At 35.9% G+C, this 18,781-nt stretch overlaps 1 protein-coding gene across 2 annotated transcripts; it reads left to right on the forward strand.

Annotated features, from left to right (window-relative positions):
* The first annotated feature begins 361 nt into the window (after positions 1-361).
* mtmr12 (myotubularin related protein 12) lies at positions 362-18,009 on the forward strand. 2 transcript variants are annotated; one of them, XM_056458267.1, is made up of 17 exons: positions 362-558; positions 3,966-4,023; positions 4,302-4,441; positions 7,511-7,583; positions 7,718-7,854; positions 7,966-8,053; positions 9,422-9,472; positions 9,683-9,806; positions 10,097-10,166; positions 10,326-10,423; positions 10,679-10,803; positions 10,909-10,987; positions 11,070-11,140; positions 13,064-13,233; positions 14,489-14,665; positions 15,558-15,716; positions 16,725-18,009. In XM_056458267.1, exons 1-17 carry the CDS (start codon positions 490-492, stop codon positions 17,295-17,297), a joined length of 2,262 nt encoding a protein of 753 aa, XP_056314242.1. In that variant the 5' UTR covers positions 362-489; the 3' UTR covers positions 17,298-18,009. The 2 variants fall into 2 exon arrangements, with proteins under 2 accessions (XP_056314242.1, XP_056314243.1); XM_056458268.1 differs by lacking the exon at positions 9,422-9,472.
* Positions 18,010-18,781: the final 772 nt, after the last annotated feature.

Consider the following 18,781-nt stretch of genomic DNA (forward strand, 5'->3'; position numbering starts at 1 on the left):
TTTCATATTATCAAAGTAGATGTTATGTATTCACAGTGGTGTCACAGCACCGAATGCTTTATTTTCTTTGCTAAGGTAAATAAGGAACTACTTTAGTCTGAATTCAAAGGCGGAAAGACACAGGAGCCCTAAGGCAAAAGAAAACAAAAACATGCCCTTCAAGTGTGGGCGTAGGCTGTTTTGAATACGAACCCTCATTGGTTCAGAAACAAGGAAGCGCGAGAGATTAACAGCTGCATCGCCCAATTAGAAATAAGCGGCTCGTGTTTGACCTGCTCTGAAAATGGACAGTTTGTCTATAGAGAACCAATGATGTTCAATGGGCGCGGTTTGCTTTCAGAGCAGGTTTGTTTTCCAACCAACCAAAGGAAACCGTTCTTCTGAAAGAGAGAGGTGGAGGAAGCGAGAAGGAGGCAGGACAGTAGTGCTCTCGAGCTCTCCCGGATTTCCACCTGACTGCTCGGGAAGCGGGATTCTGGGACGGGCAGAATGTTGAGTTTGGGGAGCGGAGGAGCGAAGTCCTCTAAACCGTCATTTGTGTCTTATGTGACTCCCGAGGTAAGCGAAAGATCTCGTGCAATTTTTAGTTGTGTTCAAAACAACCGGCAGACCCTGGTTTAAAGTAAAACAAGAGTTGAAAGCGCGGATTGTATTGCACTGGGCGGGGTTAGCATTATTTTGTCCCGTGCTGAAGTTCACATTGTTGACTTGCTCGAGTTTAGTCAAATCGCACTTTTATATGAGTTTTGTTTACGTGGTAAAAGGCACTCAAACGACCAACATTTGTTGTTTATTTTCCATTCAATTGCGCCATGATATGACATCCTTCCCCCCCGTCGACTAAAACTCATCTCTCACAACTCAACGTCCTTTATTTTGCGTTCAACTATGATTCGAGGTTGTAATTCAGGTTACTGAATAATTTTTATATTTATTGAGTCACGAGTGGCTTCACTTGCTCTGACATGTGATGTATTTGAAGTTGTTGGTTATGCCTACAGAAAGTTATGCAGCTGATGTATGTGTGTGTGTGCGTGTGTGTGCGCGCGCGCGCGCGAGAGAGAGCATCGTCCCATTAGAATAGATGTCATGGGACGTGTCATGACCCCTTGACGGACAGTACAATAACCTACAGATCCTTATTTGTTATTAATGAAAGCATGAGGATAAAGAACAGTTGTGCTCAAATAAAAAGCAAAACGCAATCATTTTTATTTTTAGTGCTCATTTATTCATTTTCTTTCGGTTTAATCTCTGTTTCAGAGGTTGCCACAGTGGAATGAACCGCAAACTATTCCGGCATATCTTTTACGCAGTGGATACCAGCAACCCAATATTGGAAAACACACTCTCACATTTACACAAACACACTCGTACACTACAGACAACTTACCCAATTCACCTATAGCGCATGTCTTTGGAGTTTGGACTGTGGGTAAAACCAGGGCACCCAGAGGAAAACCACTCAAATACAGGGAGAACATGCAAAGACCACACAGAAATGCCAACTGGCCCAGCCAGGTCTCGAACCAGCCACCTTCTTGCTTTGAGACGACAGGGCTAACCACTGAGCCACTGTGCCGTCTGCTTCTTTTTTGCTTTATTTAAATAACCCGTGTAATATAATAAATCAGGATTGAATGTTTAAATGAAAGTTTACTGAGAATTCAAAAATAATAATAAAATAATAAAAATAAACTGACATTATGTATTTATCATATCGGTCCGAAACCTGCATGACTTTCCTTATGAGGCACACAAAATGAGAAGTTGCCGGAGCTGGGTTTCATAATACTGGGTAAGATTCTGTGCTAGCCCGCTTCTAAACTACAAATGTGAAACCTTTCCATACCCAGAATGAAATCAAGTACAAGCTGGTTAACTTTGGGTTAATAGTGTAAAACAAAGCTTTTGTTCCGATTAGACAGTATAGTCTACATTAAGACACTATCAATGCTCATGGTTTTGATTTCTAGGAAATGTCTGAACCGATTCGATGTAAATGGAGTAAAAAAATCACCTGAAGTCTAAAAGAGAAGCTATTGTTGTTGTCAATTAGATTCACACGATTCTATTTGATTGCATTAAAAAACACTAATCAAAAGTGAGTGAGCGAGCCTCAGTGTCTTGTCTAACAGACTCAACTATCTGGTTGTCTGGTCTAACTATCTCAAATCAGTAAAAGCAACAAACTGTAGATCAAGTCGCTTGTGACACTTGAAGAGTTTACTTACAAAAAACCTCTGAATGCTGTTATATTTTCTTCTAAAATTAGCATGTTTCACTGACTCTTGTGTGTAGGCTCAGAAATTTTGCTTTTATAGCGATGAATAAGTTCTTTTCATTGCCTTTAAAGTGAAATCACTGAACATAAACATAGGAGGCTGAGAAAATGCTCATTTTTGGAGAATTGCATCTGAACTCTTCACTTCTTACATTAAGTCTATTCAGCTAAAATAGTAGAGCAGAATTAATTATAAATAATTGTGTTTTTTCTTTAGCATGATTGCGTTCACATCAGAAACACAGGAGTGTGCATGATCCGTATACCCCGACCACCCTTTTTAGGTGGACTTAGTTACCCTTCACAGAAGAGCACAGTTAAGAAAACAGTGTTCCTGTTATGCAAGGGAACCAAACTCTGGTATGAAACGAATCTGACCTGGGACCAAAAGTACTGTTCTTTTAAGTAAATGTAGGAAGATTCTCAAGTTTCAAAAGCAAATTTGAAGAGAATGTTTCCCCCCCGAGGAAGTTATTTGAAAAAGGAGTGTTCAAGATATAGGAACTGTTTGTTTTGGTCATTGTGTTTTTGAGCTGAGTTAGCCAGGATATTTGATGACTTCCTTTCCTTTTTGTTTGTCCTGACTTGTTTCTGTGTTTAATTTCATTTTAGGAATTTTAACATAATGCCATGTGAGTTTATTGATTTTGGCCACTTTTTATCTGTTTAAATCAGTAATGAGTGAAGAAGCCTGATTGTGGAAGATATCATAGGACTGCTGCTAAATAGACAAAACTATTAAGGCTAAAGGATTATGTTGTTCCACAAGGCAAATGGCTCAGTTCTCATGACATATTTCACATTTTGCTGTTCATTTATTCACCCTCAGGTCATCCAAGTTTTTTTTCTTCAGTAGAACATTTAAAATAAGATTAGGAAAAATCATGACACCGGTCGCTTTTTTCATATATGGCATAAATGTAATATATGACATTATAGGGTTCTCATATCTACACATTTTAGTAATAATAATGTAATAGAAAAGATTTCATTGCACAGCAGGTGTCCTAATGTATGACGTCAAACATTTGCTCATTCAGAGCTGTAGCTACCACTCAGTGTGTGGAAAAATGTGATATGATCTGTGTAACATTACATTGCAATATACAGTTGAAGTCAGAATTATTAGCCCCCCTGTTTATTTTTCCCCGGTTTCTGTTTAATGGAGAGAATATTTTTTCAACACTTTTCTAATCATAATCGTTTTAATAATTTATTTCTAATAACTGATTTATTTTCTCTTTGCCATGATGACAGTAAATAATATTTTACTAGATATTTTTCAAGACACTTCTATACAGCTTAAAGTGGCATTTAAAGGCTTAACTAGGTTAATTAGGTTAACTAGGCAGGTTAGGGTAATTAGGCAAGTTACTGTGTAACGATGGTTTGTTCTGTAGACTATCGAAAATAGTCTAATAATTTTGACCTCAAAATGGCTTTTAAAAAATTTAAAACTCCTTTTATTCTGGCTGAAATAAAACAAATAAGACTTTCTCCAGAAGAAAAAATATTATCAGACATACTGTGAAAATTTCCTTGCTCTGTTAAACATCATTTGGGAAATATTTAAAAAAGAAAAAAAATTGAAGGGGGGCTAATAATTTTGACTTCAACTGTAGTTCTTGTTCAAATATCTTTTAGTAAGATATTTATTATAATGTTATTCCTCTGTCTTAAGGAAATAAAATTGGAGAAAGACCCGCAGAAGAAAGAAAAACATCCTGATTTGCTACCAGGTAAATCCCTCACGCAGTGTTCTGATCTCTGGCTTTTCTTTTGTATTATTGTCAGTACACTTGTGGTACCTTAGGGTGTTATTTTCATTTCAGACTGTAGTTCCCATATATCTCATTTCATGTAGTCAGGGTTATTTTACAGATCCAGAAAAGTTGGTGATGTCCCGAAACACTGATAGTGTTTTCATTAAAGCGATGCACACCACAAAACAAAACAAGTCCCAACAGACTTTGCTATTGTTATTGTAAGATGACATTGCTAATGTGCTGCTTTTTAGGCGAAGTGGTGTTCTGTGGTGCCAATCCCATTCTCAAATACACTCAAGATGACCTCTCCCAGCGTGGTGTCTTTGGCACCTTGCTCTGCACCAATTTTCGTGTTACATTCATCAGTGATGACGCACCACAGGAGGAGATGGTAAGGACAGTTCACAGGGTATAACAAACCTTACTAAACCCAACCTTTGTGCTGAAATTTTGACACCAGTTGACAAAAATGTAAAATAGTTACAAATTGCCTTTAACAGCTTTCTGTTCAGAGCAATATTATCAACTTATGAACATTGTAAAAGAAAAAAGCTAATTGACATGTACTGAGTGAATGGCAGAATAACTGTCACCTAAGGCACAGTCGACAATTTATGATTCATACTAACCGATCAAAGAACCACATTGTTTTTTTTGGGGTTTTTTTTTACATGTATGAGCTTCCTCTACATACACTGTAGTGTTTTTGTACGTGTGGTTTGAAAATAACTTGTGATCTAGATCCTTACAGGTCAAAGATGAAAAGGGGATTTCAAGCATCTTATTTTTAAAATATAATGCCACTAGCCTTTTATTAGTTTTAAAAAATAAATTAAAAAGATAATGATTATCCTATATTCTTACTTACAGAAGACTCCCACTACAGTGTCTTCTGTAAAAAGCGCATATAACTTACAGTTACATTTAGTCATTTAGGAGACGCTTTTATCCAAAGCAACTTACAAATAAGGACAAGGAAGCAATTTACACAACTATAAGAGCAACAGTGAACAAGTGCTATAGGCAAGTTTCAGGTGTGTAAAGTCTAAGAAGATTTTAGAATAACTAATTTTTTTATAACCAATTCGTTTTTTAACTTGTAGATTAATCCTAAATTTGTAAGGATCGCGGAGAGATTGCCTCTCATGTCATTCAAATCACATGTATCAAATTACAAATCGCATGATCAGAGTCTCAACACCCTTGCAACATAAATTATAAATGATGGTGATTTGCATATGTTTATAAATCCTTCGAATTGCTGAATTCAAGTCAAAATGAAAAGATCAAGAAAGAGATTCAGTCTTTTGAGTTAGTTATAAAGTTACAAACAGTCAAATAACACATAAGTACTGGGATAACAGTTTATAGTTTAGATAAAACCACTGGTGCTTATGGTAAATATTAAAATCACCTTTTATATGCATTTAACTTCATGCTCAAAAATGAAAGTTGTAGGCAGCGATTACATTATTTACCCAATAGGTGGCGACAACTAGCCTTCAAAAAATGCCACTGAATAATTCCTTAAAAATGAAACATCTAGCAATGAAACATGAAGTTTTATGAGTGAATAACAGAATCATTTATTGAAAATGTGACTAAAAACATTAAAGTGGACTCTTTACTTGATTTCTATTTATGTAAATAAAATTTTCATTTAATTTGATACAGAAACCAAAATGGGACTGCTTTGATCATCTCATTACTCATTCTGTGCAAGTGAAGTCTGGCAAGGTGCATTTCCTCTTGTTTCAGATGGGTCAGAGTGCATGGCTAGATGTGTTAATATTTTATTAACAAGTGTGAATTACATTGACCTGCCAACTACTAATGCAATATGAGTTTGTAGGATTTTATTGTGCTAAACACCACAGTGTTGCATTTCACACACATACAGTCTGCATACAAGAAACAAACTCCATGAAATTACCCCCAATGTTAGTAAAAGGAATCCGAATGTAGTTTTTACCAAAAATGTAATTGTAAAACCTTAATATAGCCTTTATTAGCCTATAATAGCTCTAAAAACTGGCATGGCATTAAACGCAAACAAACAAACATGCACATGCTAAAGATCGGACCACTGTGTTATTTTGGTCAAAGACAGTTTATGAGAAGTAGGGCTACACGATATTGGAAAAATCTGACATTGCGATATTGTTTTTTTTGCGATTTATATATTGCGATTTCCTTTGTTATGCTTGGAGAGAATTTTTGGTCCCACTTTATTTTAAGGTTCAGTTCTCATTCTTAGTTAACCATTTTGACTTTTGCTTCAATTAACTCCTAATTTGCTCCCATTTAATAGTTACTAAGGTAGTTTTGGTGTTGGGTAGGATTAGGCATGTAGAATAAGATCATACAGAACATGTGCTTAATAAGTACTAATAAGCAGAGAATGTCTTAATAACATGCATGCTAATAAGCAACTAGTTAATAATAAGAATTGGTCCCTTATGTGTTACCGAATGTGTTTATTTAGATTGACTGGGATGATTCTGTAGGGGTGTGAATCATGCATTACATGTAATAAACAAACTACAAGCATAGATAATTGCAACAAAGCAAAGATATAAGTGAAATAAACAGTGCATGCATTGTGGTTTTGTATATGTAAATGTAAAAATTACTCTGCAAAGTCAACTCAACATTGCATATCTTTGTGACTATTGCGGATGAACACATTGCGATATAGATGCTGAAATGATATATAGTTTGCAGCCCTAATGAGAAGATTTTCTGGCTTCAAAAGATTTATAGACAAAGCAAGATCTGCTAACATAGTTTTTTTTTCATATAAGTCAGGCGTCAATAAAAGCTTCTGCTAAATGTGTAAATAGAAATAAGTGTGAATACAGCCATGGTTTAATAGACTTGAGTTTGCAAAATGCATGCTCTGTGACCATGTATGAGGAACTGGGCCGCGAGTGCTCTCACTTTAGCTGCCGTTTCAGGAACTTGAGTGTCTGACACACTGGCAGTGAAATTCTGGTGGGAAAGCAGTCACTTAGAGCAGAATTAAATGATCAGGTATACATCAAGTGCCTGGTACTTTGATTTCAGGTTGGATTTTTGTTTTTATTTTAGTTTATTATTTTGCATGTTGACTGAAATGTGAATGTAGATGTTGCTAATCACTGATCAGAAATGTAAAAAATGCTGAAAAGTTAAATTTGGTCAGAGAGTGTTAGTTGGTATCAAGAGGTTTCATCAGACACTTTCAGGCTTATGTTTGAGGCTGGATAAACAGGAACTAAAGTGTGTTTCACAGTTGATTTCACACACAAAAAAAAACAAGAGAGAGATTGATATAGCACATTGAACAAGGCTATCGTGCCTGCCTTTCCTGTTACTGTACACTCACTGTATAAAGACACATCTCTCTCGTCTTGCATAATCATTGTTTACCTGGCATTGTCTAGATTGTGACAGCTGTATTGCTCACATTTGTTTTCAGTCCAAGACCTTCAAGAACAAACTCTATGGTGAAAATGACATTCCATTAATGTGTGTGGATCACATCTATGGTGGTAATAATTGTTTTTTTACTTGTCATCTTTATTAATGGCCACTGATCCCTTCATATTTCAGATCTGCTCAAAAATTTGGAACGCTTATTGGTTTCAATGTTTGACTTTTGAACAATGTTTCTTTTCTTTTAAAGTTTATGATGAAAAGAGGAAACTGATAACAGGAGGCCTTGTGAAGAACAAATATCCATCCAAAATGATCATTCACTGTAAAGATCTTCGAGTCTTTCAGTTCTGTTTAACATTCACCAAGGAGGAAGATGCCAAAAGGGTAATGTAAACACAAGGGATGAAGTGAGGGCTGAATGTGTTTTTACATGTATGTTATTTTAAGTAGAGTTATAAATCTCCTTTTGCATCTGTTTGCGTGTTGTTTTGTCAGATCTTTCAGGGAATTACTCACCATTGTTTGGAGGAAAAATCTCTGAAGTGTGTTTTTGCCTTTTCTTATTCAAGGGCACTGAACCCAGGTATATATTTTAGCACTTGTATATGCTTTTATTTCAACAGCATTATTATTACTATTTTACAGCGGTTGACCTAGATGCATTCAGATATATCTCTAACCAAGTTTTTTGGGCTGTTCAACCACACTTTGTGGCGTTCAACCACATGAGCATTAGATGTCTGCACTTACCACAGTTGACTTGTGATCGAATTAAGAAAAAAAACCATCTTCATTTCAGGTGTAATACCAGGCCTGAGTACAGCTATTCTGATAATCCAGCAAACACATGTAAACTGCAATGCGACGCAAGGGAAAACATCGATATTGAAAATTGTATTAAGTCACACTTATGTAGTACATGAATTTTGATCAAGTCTAAAAGTCAGTCTTGTTTCACCAACTGCTATATTCTGATTATTGTCTCTACAACTGGAGCTCAATGAATAGTTGAAAGAACAAGTCAGTCTCTCTTTGCGGGTAAATTCCAGATCTTCTTTCTGGGTTGTCTTTATGTATATATTTAATAGATTAGTGCTGCATCCTGCTTTTATTCTATTTCTTTTTTTCTGTAGTATCACTTATATATTACCTGTAGGAAACATACTCTTTCCTTTCCATATGCACCAGATACTTTCCTATTAATACTTCATGTTAAATTGACTCTATAAGATATCAAATGTAAATAAATAAATAGTATAAATATCACTTTTTATAACTGCAGAATAGTTATGTATACACTTGACAGCTGTACTGTCCACCCTACTTGCAGCTTAACATTTTCTGATTTTGATTGCAATGTAATAGCATGCTCCTTTATTTTGTAACAATAATCATTGTGAAAAGCACTATACAAATAAATAGGGAGGCACCGATTGACTGATAATAAAAACATATTTGGATGATTTTTGTTCATTTCTTTGGTTTCAGTATGGCTGATCCAAATTTGTATAAAAACTGTAGTAAAACATTAAGAACTTTATACTACTGTACAAAGTCAGTTTATTTGACAGAGATCAGATCCGAAGACATGATGATCCTTACTTGCTTTTACACTCAAGTATAGCTGACAGCAGCACTACACAGAAAACCTTAAGCTTTGTTCTTTTCATTTTTTTCATGATTTCTTGATATTTTCAACATTAAATACTGTACGGATCATATTTGTGTTTGTCCAGTTTTCAGTACAGCTTATTTAGTCGATCACTTGGGTTTATATTTTGGGTAAACACTATATAACACTATATAATAATATATATTATAATAATATAATATATGAAATGTACTGTTAAAATGATCTGGTTATGTTAGAATTATCTGATGTGTAGTTTTGATGGAAAATAATGACATATTATATAAATCATAATTACATTTTTTAACTGATGCTTCCTAGACCATGGCAAATCTTCCAGAAAGTTCCTTACACGGCTAGATAGCAAATCTGGTAAGGAATTTTGTTGAAAAACCTTATTTTTGTAATTTAGTAGCTATATGATTTTGTGACAACATAGTGTTGGAGTGTCCCATCAGCTCCCCTAAACTCATTTTAGCATCCTTTTATTATTATTTTTAAAACAATCATTTTATATACTATTCAAATAATGTAATTTAGTCAACTTTTTGAAAGTACATCAGATGCCATTTGTATTTGCAGAAATGCTGAGAAAACGAGAGGCAATTATGTTCGACTCACCAGAGGATTGGACCCAGGAAATGAAACGGACCAAAGCACAATGTAGATTAGTCACTGAAAATGAGAACTTTGAACTCTCTCAAAGGTAATTCATGCTGTTTTTGTTGGGTGTAAAGTATCTGATAAGCTGTTGCTACTGTTTAAATTACAAGGTTAAAGTAGTGATCTATTGTAGGCTTTGTGTACTACTGACCTAGATCAAGTTGACAAAGTTCACTTTTGTGAAGTTCATCCAAAATTCATTGAAATGTAAATTTTTTAAATGACAAATAAAAAAAAACTTTTTGTAAATAATAATTTTATGTGATCTGTGATGTTACACATTGCAAATGTTAATTGCATTTAAAAATAGCATTGCTTTGACATTGTCTTTAGGTTGCCACAGTACTTTGTCATCCCATCAGCACTGGGTGATTTATTCAGCTATCAAGGGAAGGGATTGCCAGTGAGTTAAGGATATTCATTTAACAAAATATAAGCCTTGAAGCTATTTTTATAAACTTTATTAAAATATTTGTTGTTATGTTAGTATCTGTATGTAAATTGTCATTTGTATAGTTCAGTTATAAAGATAACTGAAGCCAAATGTTATTGTCTTCTTTAGATCTGGTGCTGGTCTCATCACAGCGGTTGTGCTCTCTTCAAAGCATCTTTTCCATCAATGACACAGGAAGATGGGGATTTTCAAAGCCACTTGGACACGTGAGAAAATACAGTTTTTGTCTGCCATTTATGTCTGAATTCAGAAGGACAGCTGCGATTTCATCATGGTGCCATGAGGGGTTGTGCTTTAAAGTGTTGACACTCCAGGGCATCAAAGAAAAACATGTTGTAACTTTATCTAATAGTGCTCTAGACTCCATCATGAACCAGTAGAGCATTTCTGTGTTGTGCTACTCTCTGATGAACTCAAGGACCAAAACTAAATAGTATTATGTCTACTGTTTTTTGTTGCAGAATGATTACTGCAGTCGCACGTAACTACCTTTATTCAGTAAAAACAGAAGACCTCTCTGAATCACTTCCTACTCTCCAAGACATCCAGCAGTCATATAACAAGTTCAAACAATTCTTTCTCATCGGTGAGCCACTGGAAAAAAGGCAGACATAATCTGACGTATTTCCATAATGAACAGATATATTGGTTTTTTTATCACTGTGTAAAGACTTTTCTATTTGTTTCTTAGATAATGCAACAGATTTTTGGCTATCAGATGTTAAATGGTTCTCTTCACTTGAGAGCTCAGGATGGCTGGACATTATTAGGTCAGTTTACTTGAAGAAAGCCTTAACTTGTGTGATTTACTCCATGAAACTATTCACAACCTGTGTTTAATGTCCTCAACAGACAATGTCTCCAAAAAGCAGTAGAGGTGGTGGAATGTCTTGAAAAAGACAACACAAATGTTCTTATAACAGGTAGGACAAGCGTGCTTAAAGTAAATTGACTTTATTGGTCCTACGTGTCATCTTCTGGGTTAGCCAGTCATGTCAGTTTGGGTTATCCACAGTGAAATAGATTTTTGACAATTACAGTTAAACCTTTAAAGGTTCAAGGATTTTAACAGATTTGTTTGTGTTGAGCATTAGTTAAGATAACGTTAGCACCTGTTAGCTTTAATTGTTGGGAAAACTGGATAATTTTGAGCTTTTGTCGGCTAATTTCATCTTCCTGGTTTAAAAGAATTTTTGGGCAGGCGTAAAATTATTTTAAAAAAACGGCGACGTATTGCGAACCTTCTAGTGAAGTGATGAAGCGTCAGTTTTTCATTATTATTTATAGCTACTTCTTAATTATTCATGAGAGCACGTGCTTTCCGAAGGCAAGGCAGACCTGCCAAGCTGTGAGATCCAATGATTGGGTAAGACCGCGTCCGTGCACGGCACAGGTCGTATGGGTTTGTTTCCATGATCGCGATGCTGTCAAGGCCGATACAGCAAAGCTATTGGTTTGCAGTAAGCATTTTTGTCGGGAGAGCTGTACTAGAAATGGAGAGTGGCGGACTTTGTCTTTTATCAGTTGAGTTCGTTACCATTCAGACACATCGCCTATATCCGTGCTGCTGTGTTCTCCTATGTTTAAAATGTAGCAGGACATTAAATTACTTACTGTTTATTTCTTTGCATTTTAACTTTGTAAATTGTAAAATTATGCGTCTCCTCATGGTGTGTCGCATTTTGTGAGCCAACTGACAACAGTTGTTCGTTTCCCTCTATTTCCCCTGTTCTGCCGGCCACTCCTGCCTCTGCTCACAGAGCTCCACGCCCATCTCGGAGCATTTTTTGAAAAAATTCTGAGGTAGACTTGAACCGAAAAAGGGGGGGTTTCATGGCCTTTTAAAGACTGACCTGTTGTCATTTGTTTGTTGAACCATTTAAATGAATTAAACTTACTTTTAAAAACGATGTTTTATAGATTAAAATATGCAGAAAGCAATTTGTTATATAAATAAACATGGCATGGCTTAATTAAAGTACCTATTAGTAGAGCTAATGTGCGGCAGTGCGGCAGACCTTTCCTGACCACCCCTCTCTACCTCCATCTGCATCTCCAACTTTTCTTCATATTTAGCTACTGCCCCGTCAGAATTAAGGCAAAAAGACCCTAAATAAATCTTTTTATACTAGGTAAATTGATTTTTAATTTAAATAAATATCCGCTGAGACTGCAGCACTGCACAAGACGTTTGGCCAGCGGAGAAATTAAAACGGTCGTGGCCAGCTGAGTCTGGTTTCTCTCAAGGTTTTTTTTTCTTCACTTTCGCCGATTAGTGAAGTTTTTTTTTTTAATTCCCTCTTCGCTGTCGCCTCTGGCTTGCATGGTTCGGGATCTGTAGAGCTGCACATCGTTGGATTTGCTCTTCAGTGTTTGGACTGTCAGTAGTGATTATTAAACCACACTGAACTGAGCTAAACTGAACTGAAATACTGAAAACTGAACTACACTGTTCCAATTTACTATGACCTTTTATGTGAAGCTGCTTTGACACAATCTACATTGTAAAAGCGCTATACAAATAAAGGTGAATTTAATTGAATTGAATTGAAATAACTACTATTATCACATCATTGTCATTTTTTTTTGTTGTTTTTAATTTGATATTGAAAAGAAAGTCTGTCACATATTTTGCAAACCTAAACATTTTACATCTCTTATCACATTGTGCAATGTCTGGATTTTTTTAACAGTATATAATCTTATCGACAAAAAAAAAATGCGGCAAATAAATCAGGTCCCTTTTTCCACTTTAAAAAGAACTACTTTTAAATCTGGCAAGATCTGTCCCTGTGACTTTGAGATTGTATCAGCTAATGTTTTGTGGTGTTATTGATTGTTCACAGAGGAAGAGGGGACAGATCTGTGCTGTGTGATCTCCAGTCTGGCTCAGATAATGCTGGACCCGTATTACAGAACACTGATGGGTTTCCAGAGTCTGGTGCAGAAGGAGTGGGTGGCTGGTTGCCATGCCTTCCTGGATCGATGCAATCACCTCCATCAGAAAGACAAGGAGGTAATTATTGCATGCTTGTTATAGCCTGTTGTTTCTTCAGAGGCTTAGAGGAAAGGTTACTGTTTTATACCTTCTTTTTTTGTTGTTGTTGTTAACCTTTGAGATCTGCAAGCTGTTCTGCAGCCAGAAATACAATCTTTAATCAGGTTAGAAAATTATGTCATGTGTAATCATGACGTGTTTGTCTGGAATAATGAAGCATAAATTGCCTCAAAGGCATTAGCTAGGTTGCAGCAGTCACTTTTTTCTTTTTTTGAACCACAGGAAAAATTATTTGAATTTTTAATAATTAAAATTATTATCTTAAGTCATAGACTAACCTTTTGTTATTTCTTTGTTGAACTCTTAAGTGTGAATTAAACTTGTTTTTAAACCCATTGTTTGATAACATAATCTATGCATAACATAACATAACATTTCTTATAATGTTGTGGAGAAAATTAGCAACAATTACAGAGTCATGTTCAGCAACGTGCCCAAAATAGATGTTCAGCCCCACCCACTACTATGAAGCACTGTGACCCATAACCATAACCCGTTCTCGTAATTCTATGATCGCAAAATACCTAAATATGAAGAAGAGTTCAGATACAATAGCCATCTGAGATCTTTTATTTTTAATTAGGATTGTTCTCAGGCTCCACATGTGTGTGGGTTCAGTTACTTCACTTTAAAGATGAGGAATATGTTCATTTTATTGCCTTTAATGTTAAATAACTGAATATAATAGCCTGAAAAAAAATCATATGGCACTTTTAGATCTGAACTTGTGCATTTACTGTTGATGTACATTATTAGCCCATTATAATGAACATTATTAGCACATTATTATGACAGAAATTGATTGGATGGCTGTGGTTTCTTATTGGTTGATCTCATTCGAGTAGCTGGTTGTTCTCCCATGTGCCAGTATAAAAGACAAGACATGTCTTGGCAAGAGGAAACAGAAGTTATCTTGACTAAGATTGTGAGAGAGAATGAATTTAAAAGGAGATATGATTTGCATTTCCCAGAGATGGGTTGCGGCTGGAAGGGCGTCCGCTGCATAAAAAGGTGCTGGATAAGTTGGCGGTTCATTCCGCTGTGGCGACCCCGGATTAATAAAGGGACTAAACCGAAAAGAAAATCAACGAATGAATGAATGATTTGCACTGATAACTAATTTATTTGAGATACTTCAGTATTCTATATTAAAACAGGGTTGTCTGTTATGAGTTCACAATGACTTGTTTAATTGTAGTTTGTCATCATGTAGTGTCATTCTCCAGTCTTCCTCCTGTTCCTGGAGTGCGTGTGGCAGCTTGTTCAGCAGCACAGCCCGGCTTTCCAGTTTTCCGAAACCTACCTGACTGTGCTATCTGACAGTGTTCATGTGCCAATCTTCAGCACCTTTCTCTTCAACTCTGCTCATCACAGAGAAAGTGTAATGAAGGTAGAACTTCTGTACTTGATTTTATGTATTAGGTTGAGATTTCTGATAATCTGATTACTGCTTAAAGGAACAGTTCACCCAAGACAAAAATCCTGTCATCATTTACTTCCTCTCCACTAGTTCCAAGGCTGTTAGAGTTTCTTTCTTCTGTTAAAGTCAAAAGAAGATATTTTGAAGAATGTTGAAGACCGGTAGTCATTAACGTCCTTTGTGAGCAACGTATTTAGTGGTTACTGGTTTTCAGCATTTTTCAAAATATGTGCTTCAAATCTGTGCTCAACAGAAAAAATAAGCTCCTTAAAGTATGAAATCATTTTAGGGTGTGTAAATGGGTAACTGGCTCAGTGGTTAGCACTGTCGCCTCACCGCAAGAAGTTCACTGGTTCAAGTCCCGGCTGGGTCAGTTGGCATTTCTGTGTGGAGTTTGCATGTTCTCCCTGTGGGTTTCCTCCGGGATGCTCAGGTTTCCCCCTCAAATCCAAAGACATGCGACAATGGTGAATTGAATAAGTTAAAAATTGGCCGTAGTGCATGTGTGTGAATGAGTGTGTATGGGTGTTTCCCAGTTCTGGGTTTCAGCTGGAAGGGCATCTGCTGTGTAAAACATATGCTGGATAAGTTGGCAGTTCATTCCACTGTGGAGACGCCTGATAAATAAAGGGACTAAGCTAAAGGAGAATGGATGGATGCTTAAATGGGGATAACAATTTGGGTGAACTATCCTGTTAAAGTTAGTTTACTATCCAGTTTTTGGATGTTGAGTACTGCTAGATGTCTCTTTAGAAGTACTGTGGCTAAAAAGAAAACAGTCAGCCTTCTGTAAAGCAGTCATTAGTCTACATGTACAGTTGTACGCCTCTCTGTAACTGCCTGTACTTGATTGTCTTGGCAGGCAGAGTCACCGATTGCACAAAGCAGGCCATTGAGCTGCCCTACAGTGTGGGACTGGTCGGTGCAGTTTGACAGCAAGGCCCAGAATTTCTTCTTTAACCCTCTGTATTCAGAGAAGGTGAAACATGAGAGAACTGTACGTAGACTTCACAAACCCAAGGTGAGAGGATGAAAGCTACTAAACCATCTCTTACATTTTACAGTTTAATAATGTAGATGAATATGGGCAAATGGCCTCCTTAAGGTCTGTGTTCACATCATACAATATATGAGTGTGTATTATTTTTTTAAATGATATAAGTGCAAATGTTTTCACAAGTTTTATAGCAAAACTATTCAGAGACCCACATTTATAATTGTTAAAATCAACACAATAGCAAAAAAAATGTGAATCAAGTTTAGTTCAATTTCAAAAAAAAACGTAAAGCTAATTACAGTTTAGGTCAGCTAGTTGACAAGTATTTTTGCATTTCAGTTTCATTTTATTTGATGTTAAAAAATAAACTAAGAAACAAACTAATCAAAATGAAACGCACAAAAACAATTGCTAAAATGAACAAGAATTATAACGAAAACATAAAAGTGGAAACTAACTATAATGGATTCTCAATGATACTAAAATAACTCTGCTGCGAATAACATTTAATATAGTCAAGCCTACAGTTTATCATGAATAATATTGAATTGTTATAATTAGTAAAGTCACTGTGAAGTACTGCAGGATGTATTAGCATTTATGCACATCATTACTTTAATAAACCACAAAACACATTGTTCAGTAACCAATTGCACTTGAATAAATGTCACAATAGGCAAGGAAAAAACATCTATTTCATGCTGACTTGAAAAAAACACAAAGGTCTCATTTCACTTTAATCTTTTGGTTCAAAATGAAAACAAATACATTTTTACCACATTTTTTTAGTATGTCTTATAAATCTCTAATATCTGTATGTTCAGATAAAAGGTCAGGCGTAATAATTGCGCTGCAAGTGTTTTTCAGTGATTTGGTGACATCTACAGTCAAGAAGGAAATTACAAGTGACATCTTACACCATCTTGTTTCCTTTTAATTTGTTTGAATTTGACTGTGCTTTTCTGTTTGTATAATTCATGCTCTGTGTTTTTGCAGATTCATATTTCATAATTTTTTTTTTTAAACCTATAGCACCAAAGGCAGTTATCCTTGCCCAGCACAGCTTTCAAAACCCCACCCAAGAAAGGCTTCTTCAAGGATGAGACCGACAGCCTTAAGAAGATGCTCAGAGTAAAGCGTATCAGTCGCTGGATGGGTTCTCCAGACTCTCCCGTTGTCGCCAGCAGAGAGTTTTACGAGTCCTGGCAGCAGCGTCCCCTGGACTATCATGGGCTCCTGCTGCCCTCTCTGGACGGACCGTCTGTCCGCATCTGGATGCAGCGCTACCTGCGCTGGATCCCTGAAGTGCACATCATGGGCGGAGGCTCGGTGGCCATCATGACCAAGCTGATGGAGCTGCTGAGTCAAGTGGAGGATCTGAAGCATGTGCTGCAGCAGAGAGACCCATCGCTGGCCACTCAACCCGATCACCCTCCACCCCTTCAGCAACGGCTGCCCTCATTCGGCTCCTCTGGAAGACTTTCATCCTCTTTCCCCTTCACTTACAGCAACAACCGATCCTTCAAACCAATCATTCCCACAGGTCTGATGCAAAGCCTTATGGTGGCCGATAATCTGGCCAATCAGGAGGACGAGGCCAGTTAGGCTGAGAGTTTGGTTTAATAGGGAATCTGTTTCCATCCACACCATATGTTAAGCATTTAATGATTATATTATTTAATAAATATATTAATAGGTAGATAGAGGATTAAAGTGGCCTTGATGGCGCATAAAGTGCCTTCAGTGCTAAAGCGGGTCTTTTTTGGAAGTAAAACAGGCTTTTGTTGAACTAAATGTGCCCTACTGTATTGAAAACATATTATGAGAATTCACACAGGATGTAAACTTTTCTTTTTTTGTGGAAGTTTTTTTAAGAACAGTACCTAGTATTTTCCTCTTGCTCATCACAAAACAGGAACAGGATACAGGCTTGAACTTCCAGGCTTTCCATTGTGCAAAGTGTTACTTAAAAGGGATATCGGAATAGCTGTTGTCAGTTTACTCTCCCTCAGATCATTCAAGATGGACGCTTTTTCTTTCTTCTTTGATAGAGCTAAATAAGAGCATTTTTACCTGGTAATAATGTGGTCCTTGGTGACTCCTAAAGTGCAAGTCAACAGCTTCCTGTACTTTGAGATGTTAAAAAAAACATACGGGAAAATGTAAATTTATAAATTTATTATTGATCATTTGTTAAGAACAGGAATTTCTGCTCCAGAGGCACTCAGGTTGGTTTTTCAAGGATGTGGAAATAATGTTCGGTTTGTTTTTCATCCAGTTTTGTTTCACAACATAAGGAGCCACAGGTATTAAATGTTTTGCCTGTATGTATATGTATATATATTATATATATATATATATATATATATATATATATATATATATATATATATATATATATATATATATATATATATATATATATATATATATATATATATATATATATATATATATATATATATATATATATATATATATATATATATATATATTTAGACTTAAAGTGCCAGTAGCTGTTGACTTGCATTTTATGAATCAGTAAGTACCATAGGATCAGCTAAAAATCTTCATTGTTTTACTGAAGAAAAAAAAGTCACCTGTTGTACATTTTGGATGGCTTGAGGGTCATTTAAATTAAAAATCTATACCAAGTAACATTCCATACAGTATTGCAGTAAAGTGATCAGAATGAGCTTATTTTGAATAGTAGAAAAGCTCAATCCAGCCTGTTTTCAGCTTTTTCTGGCAGTGAGAACTCTGAAATGTTATCAACTTTCAGGTATATAAAAGTTGAATGTGTGAAGGAGAACTTTATTTTTTTTAAGACCAATATAAGGAAACGGGATGTATAGAACGACACACATCAGTTTCAGTGCTCTATTGTAAAACACACATTGTTTTGTGTGAGTCTTATCTGTCCATAAATAGGCTGCCTGTTATTTCTTTCAGCCTTAGCTGCTATAATTTCTAGAACATTATGTGATCATTTCACACTTTTAAAACAAAGGAGCACACACAAATATTATTACTATTTTGAAATTACTAATAATGAAATTGTAATCATAAGAACAGGATATTGGTGATGA

The sequence above is a fragment of the Danio aesculapii genome, chromosome 5, assembly GCF_903798145.1.
Source record: "Danio aesculapii chromosome 5, fDanAes4.1, whole genome shotgun sequence".
Taxonomy (NCBI): domain Eukaryota; kingdom Metazoa; phylum Chordata; class Actinopteri; order Cypriniformes; family Danionidae; genus Danio; species Danio aesculapii.

Coding starts and splice junctions, on each gene's coding strand:
- mtmr12 (XM_056458267.1), top strand. CDS start 490: ATGTTGAGTTTGGGGAGCGGAGGAGCGAAGTCCTCTAAACCGTCATTT. Junction 10,167..10,325: donor ATCAAGGGAAGGGATTGCCA/GTGAGTTAAGGA, acceptor TGTCTTCTTTAG/ATCTGGTGCTGGTCTCATCA. Junction 15,717..16,724: donor GTAGACTTCACAAACCCAAG/GTGAGAGGATGA, acceptor TTAAACCTATAG/CACCAAAGGCAGTTATCCTT.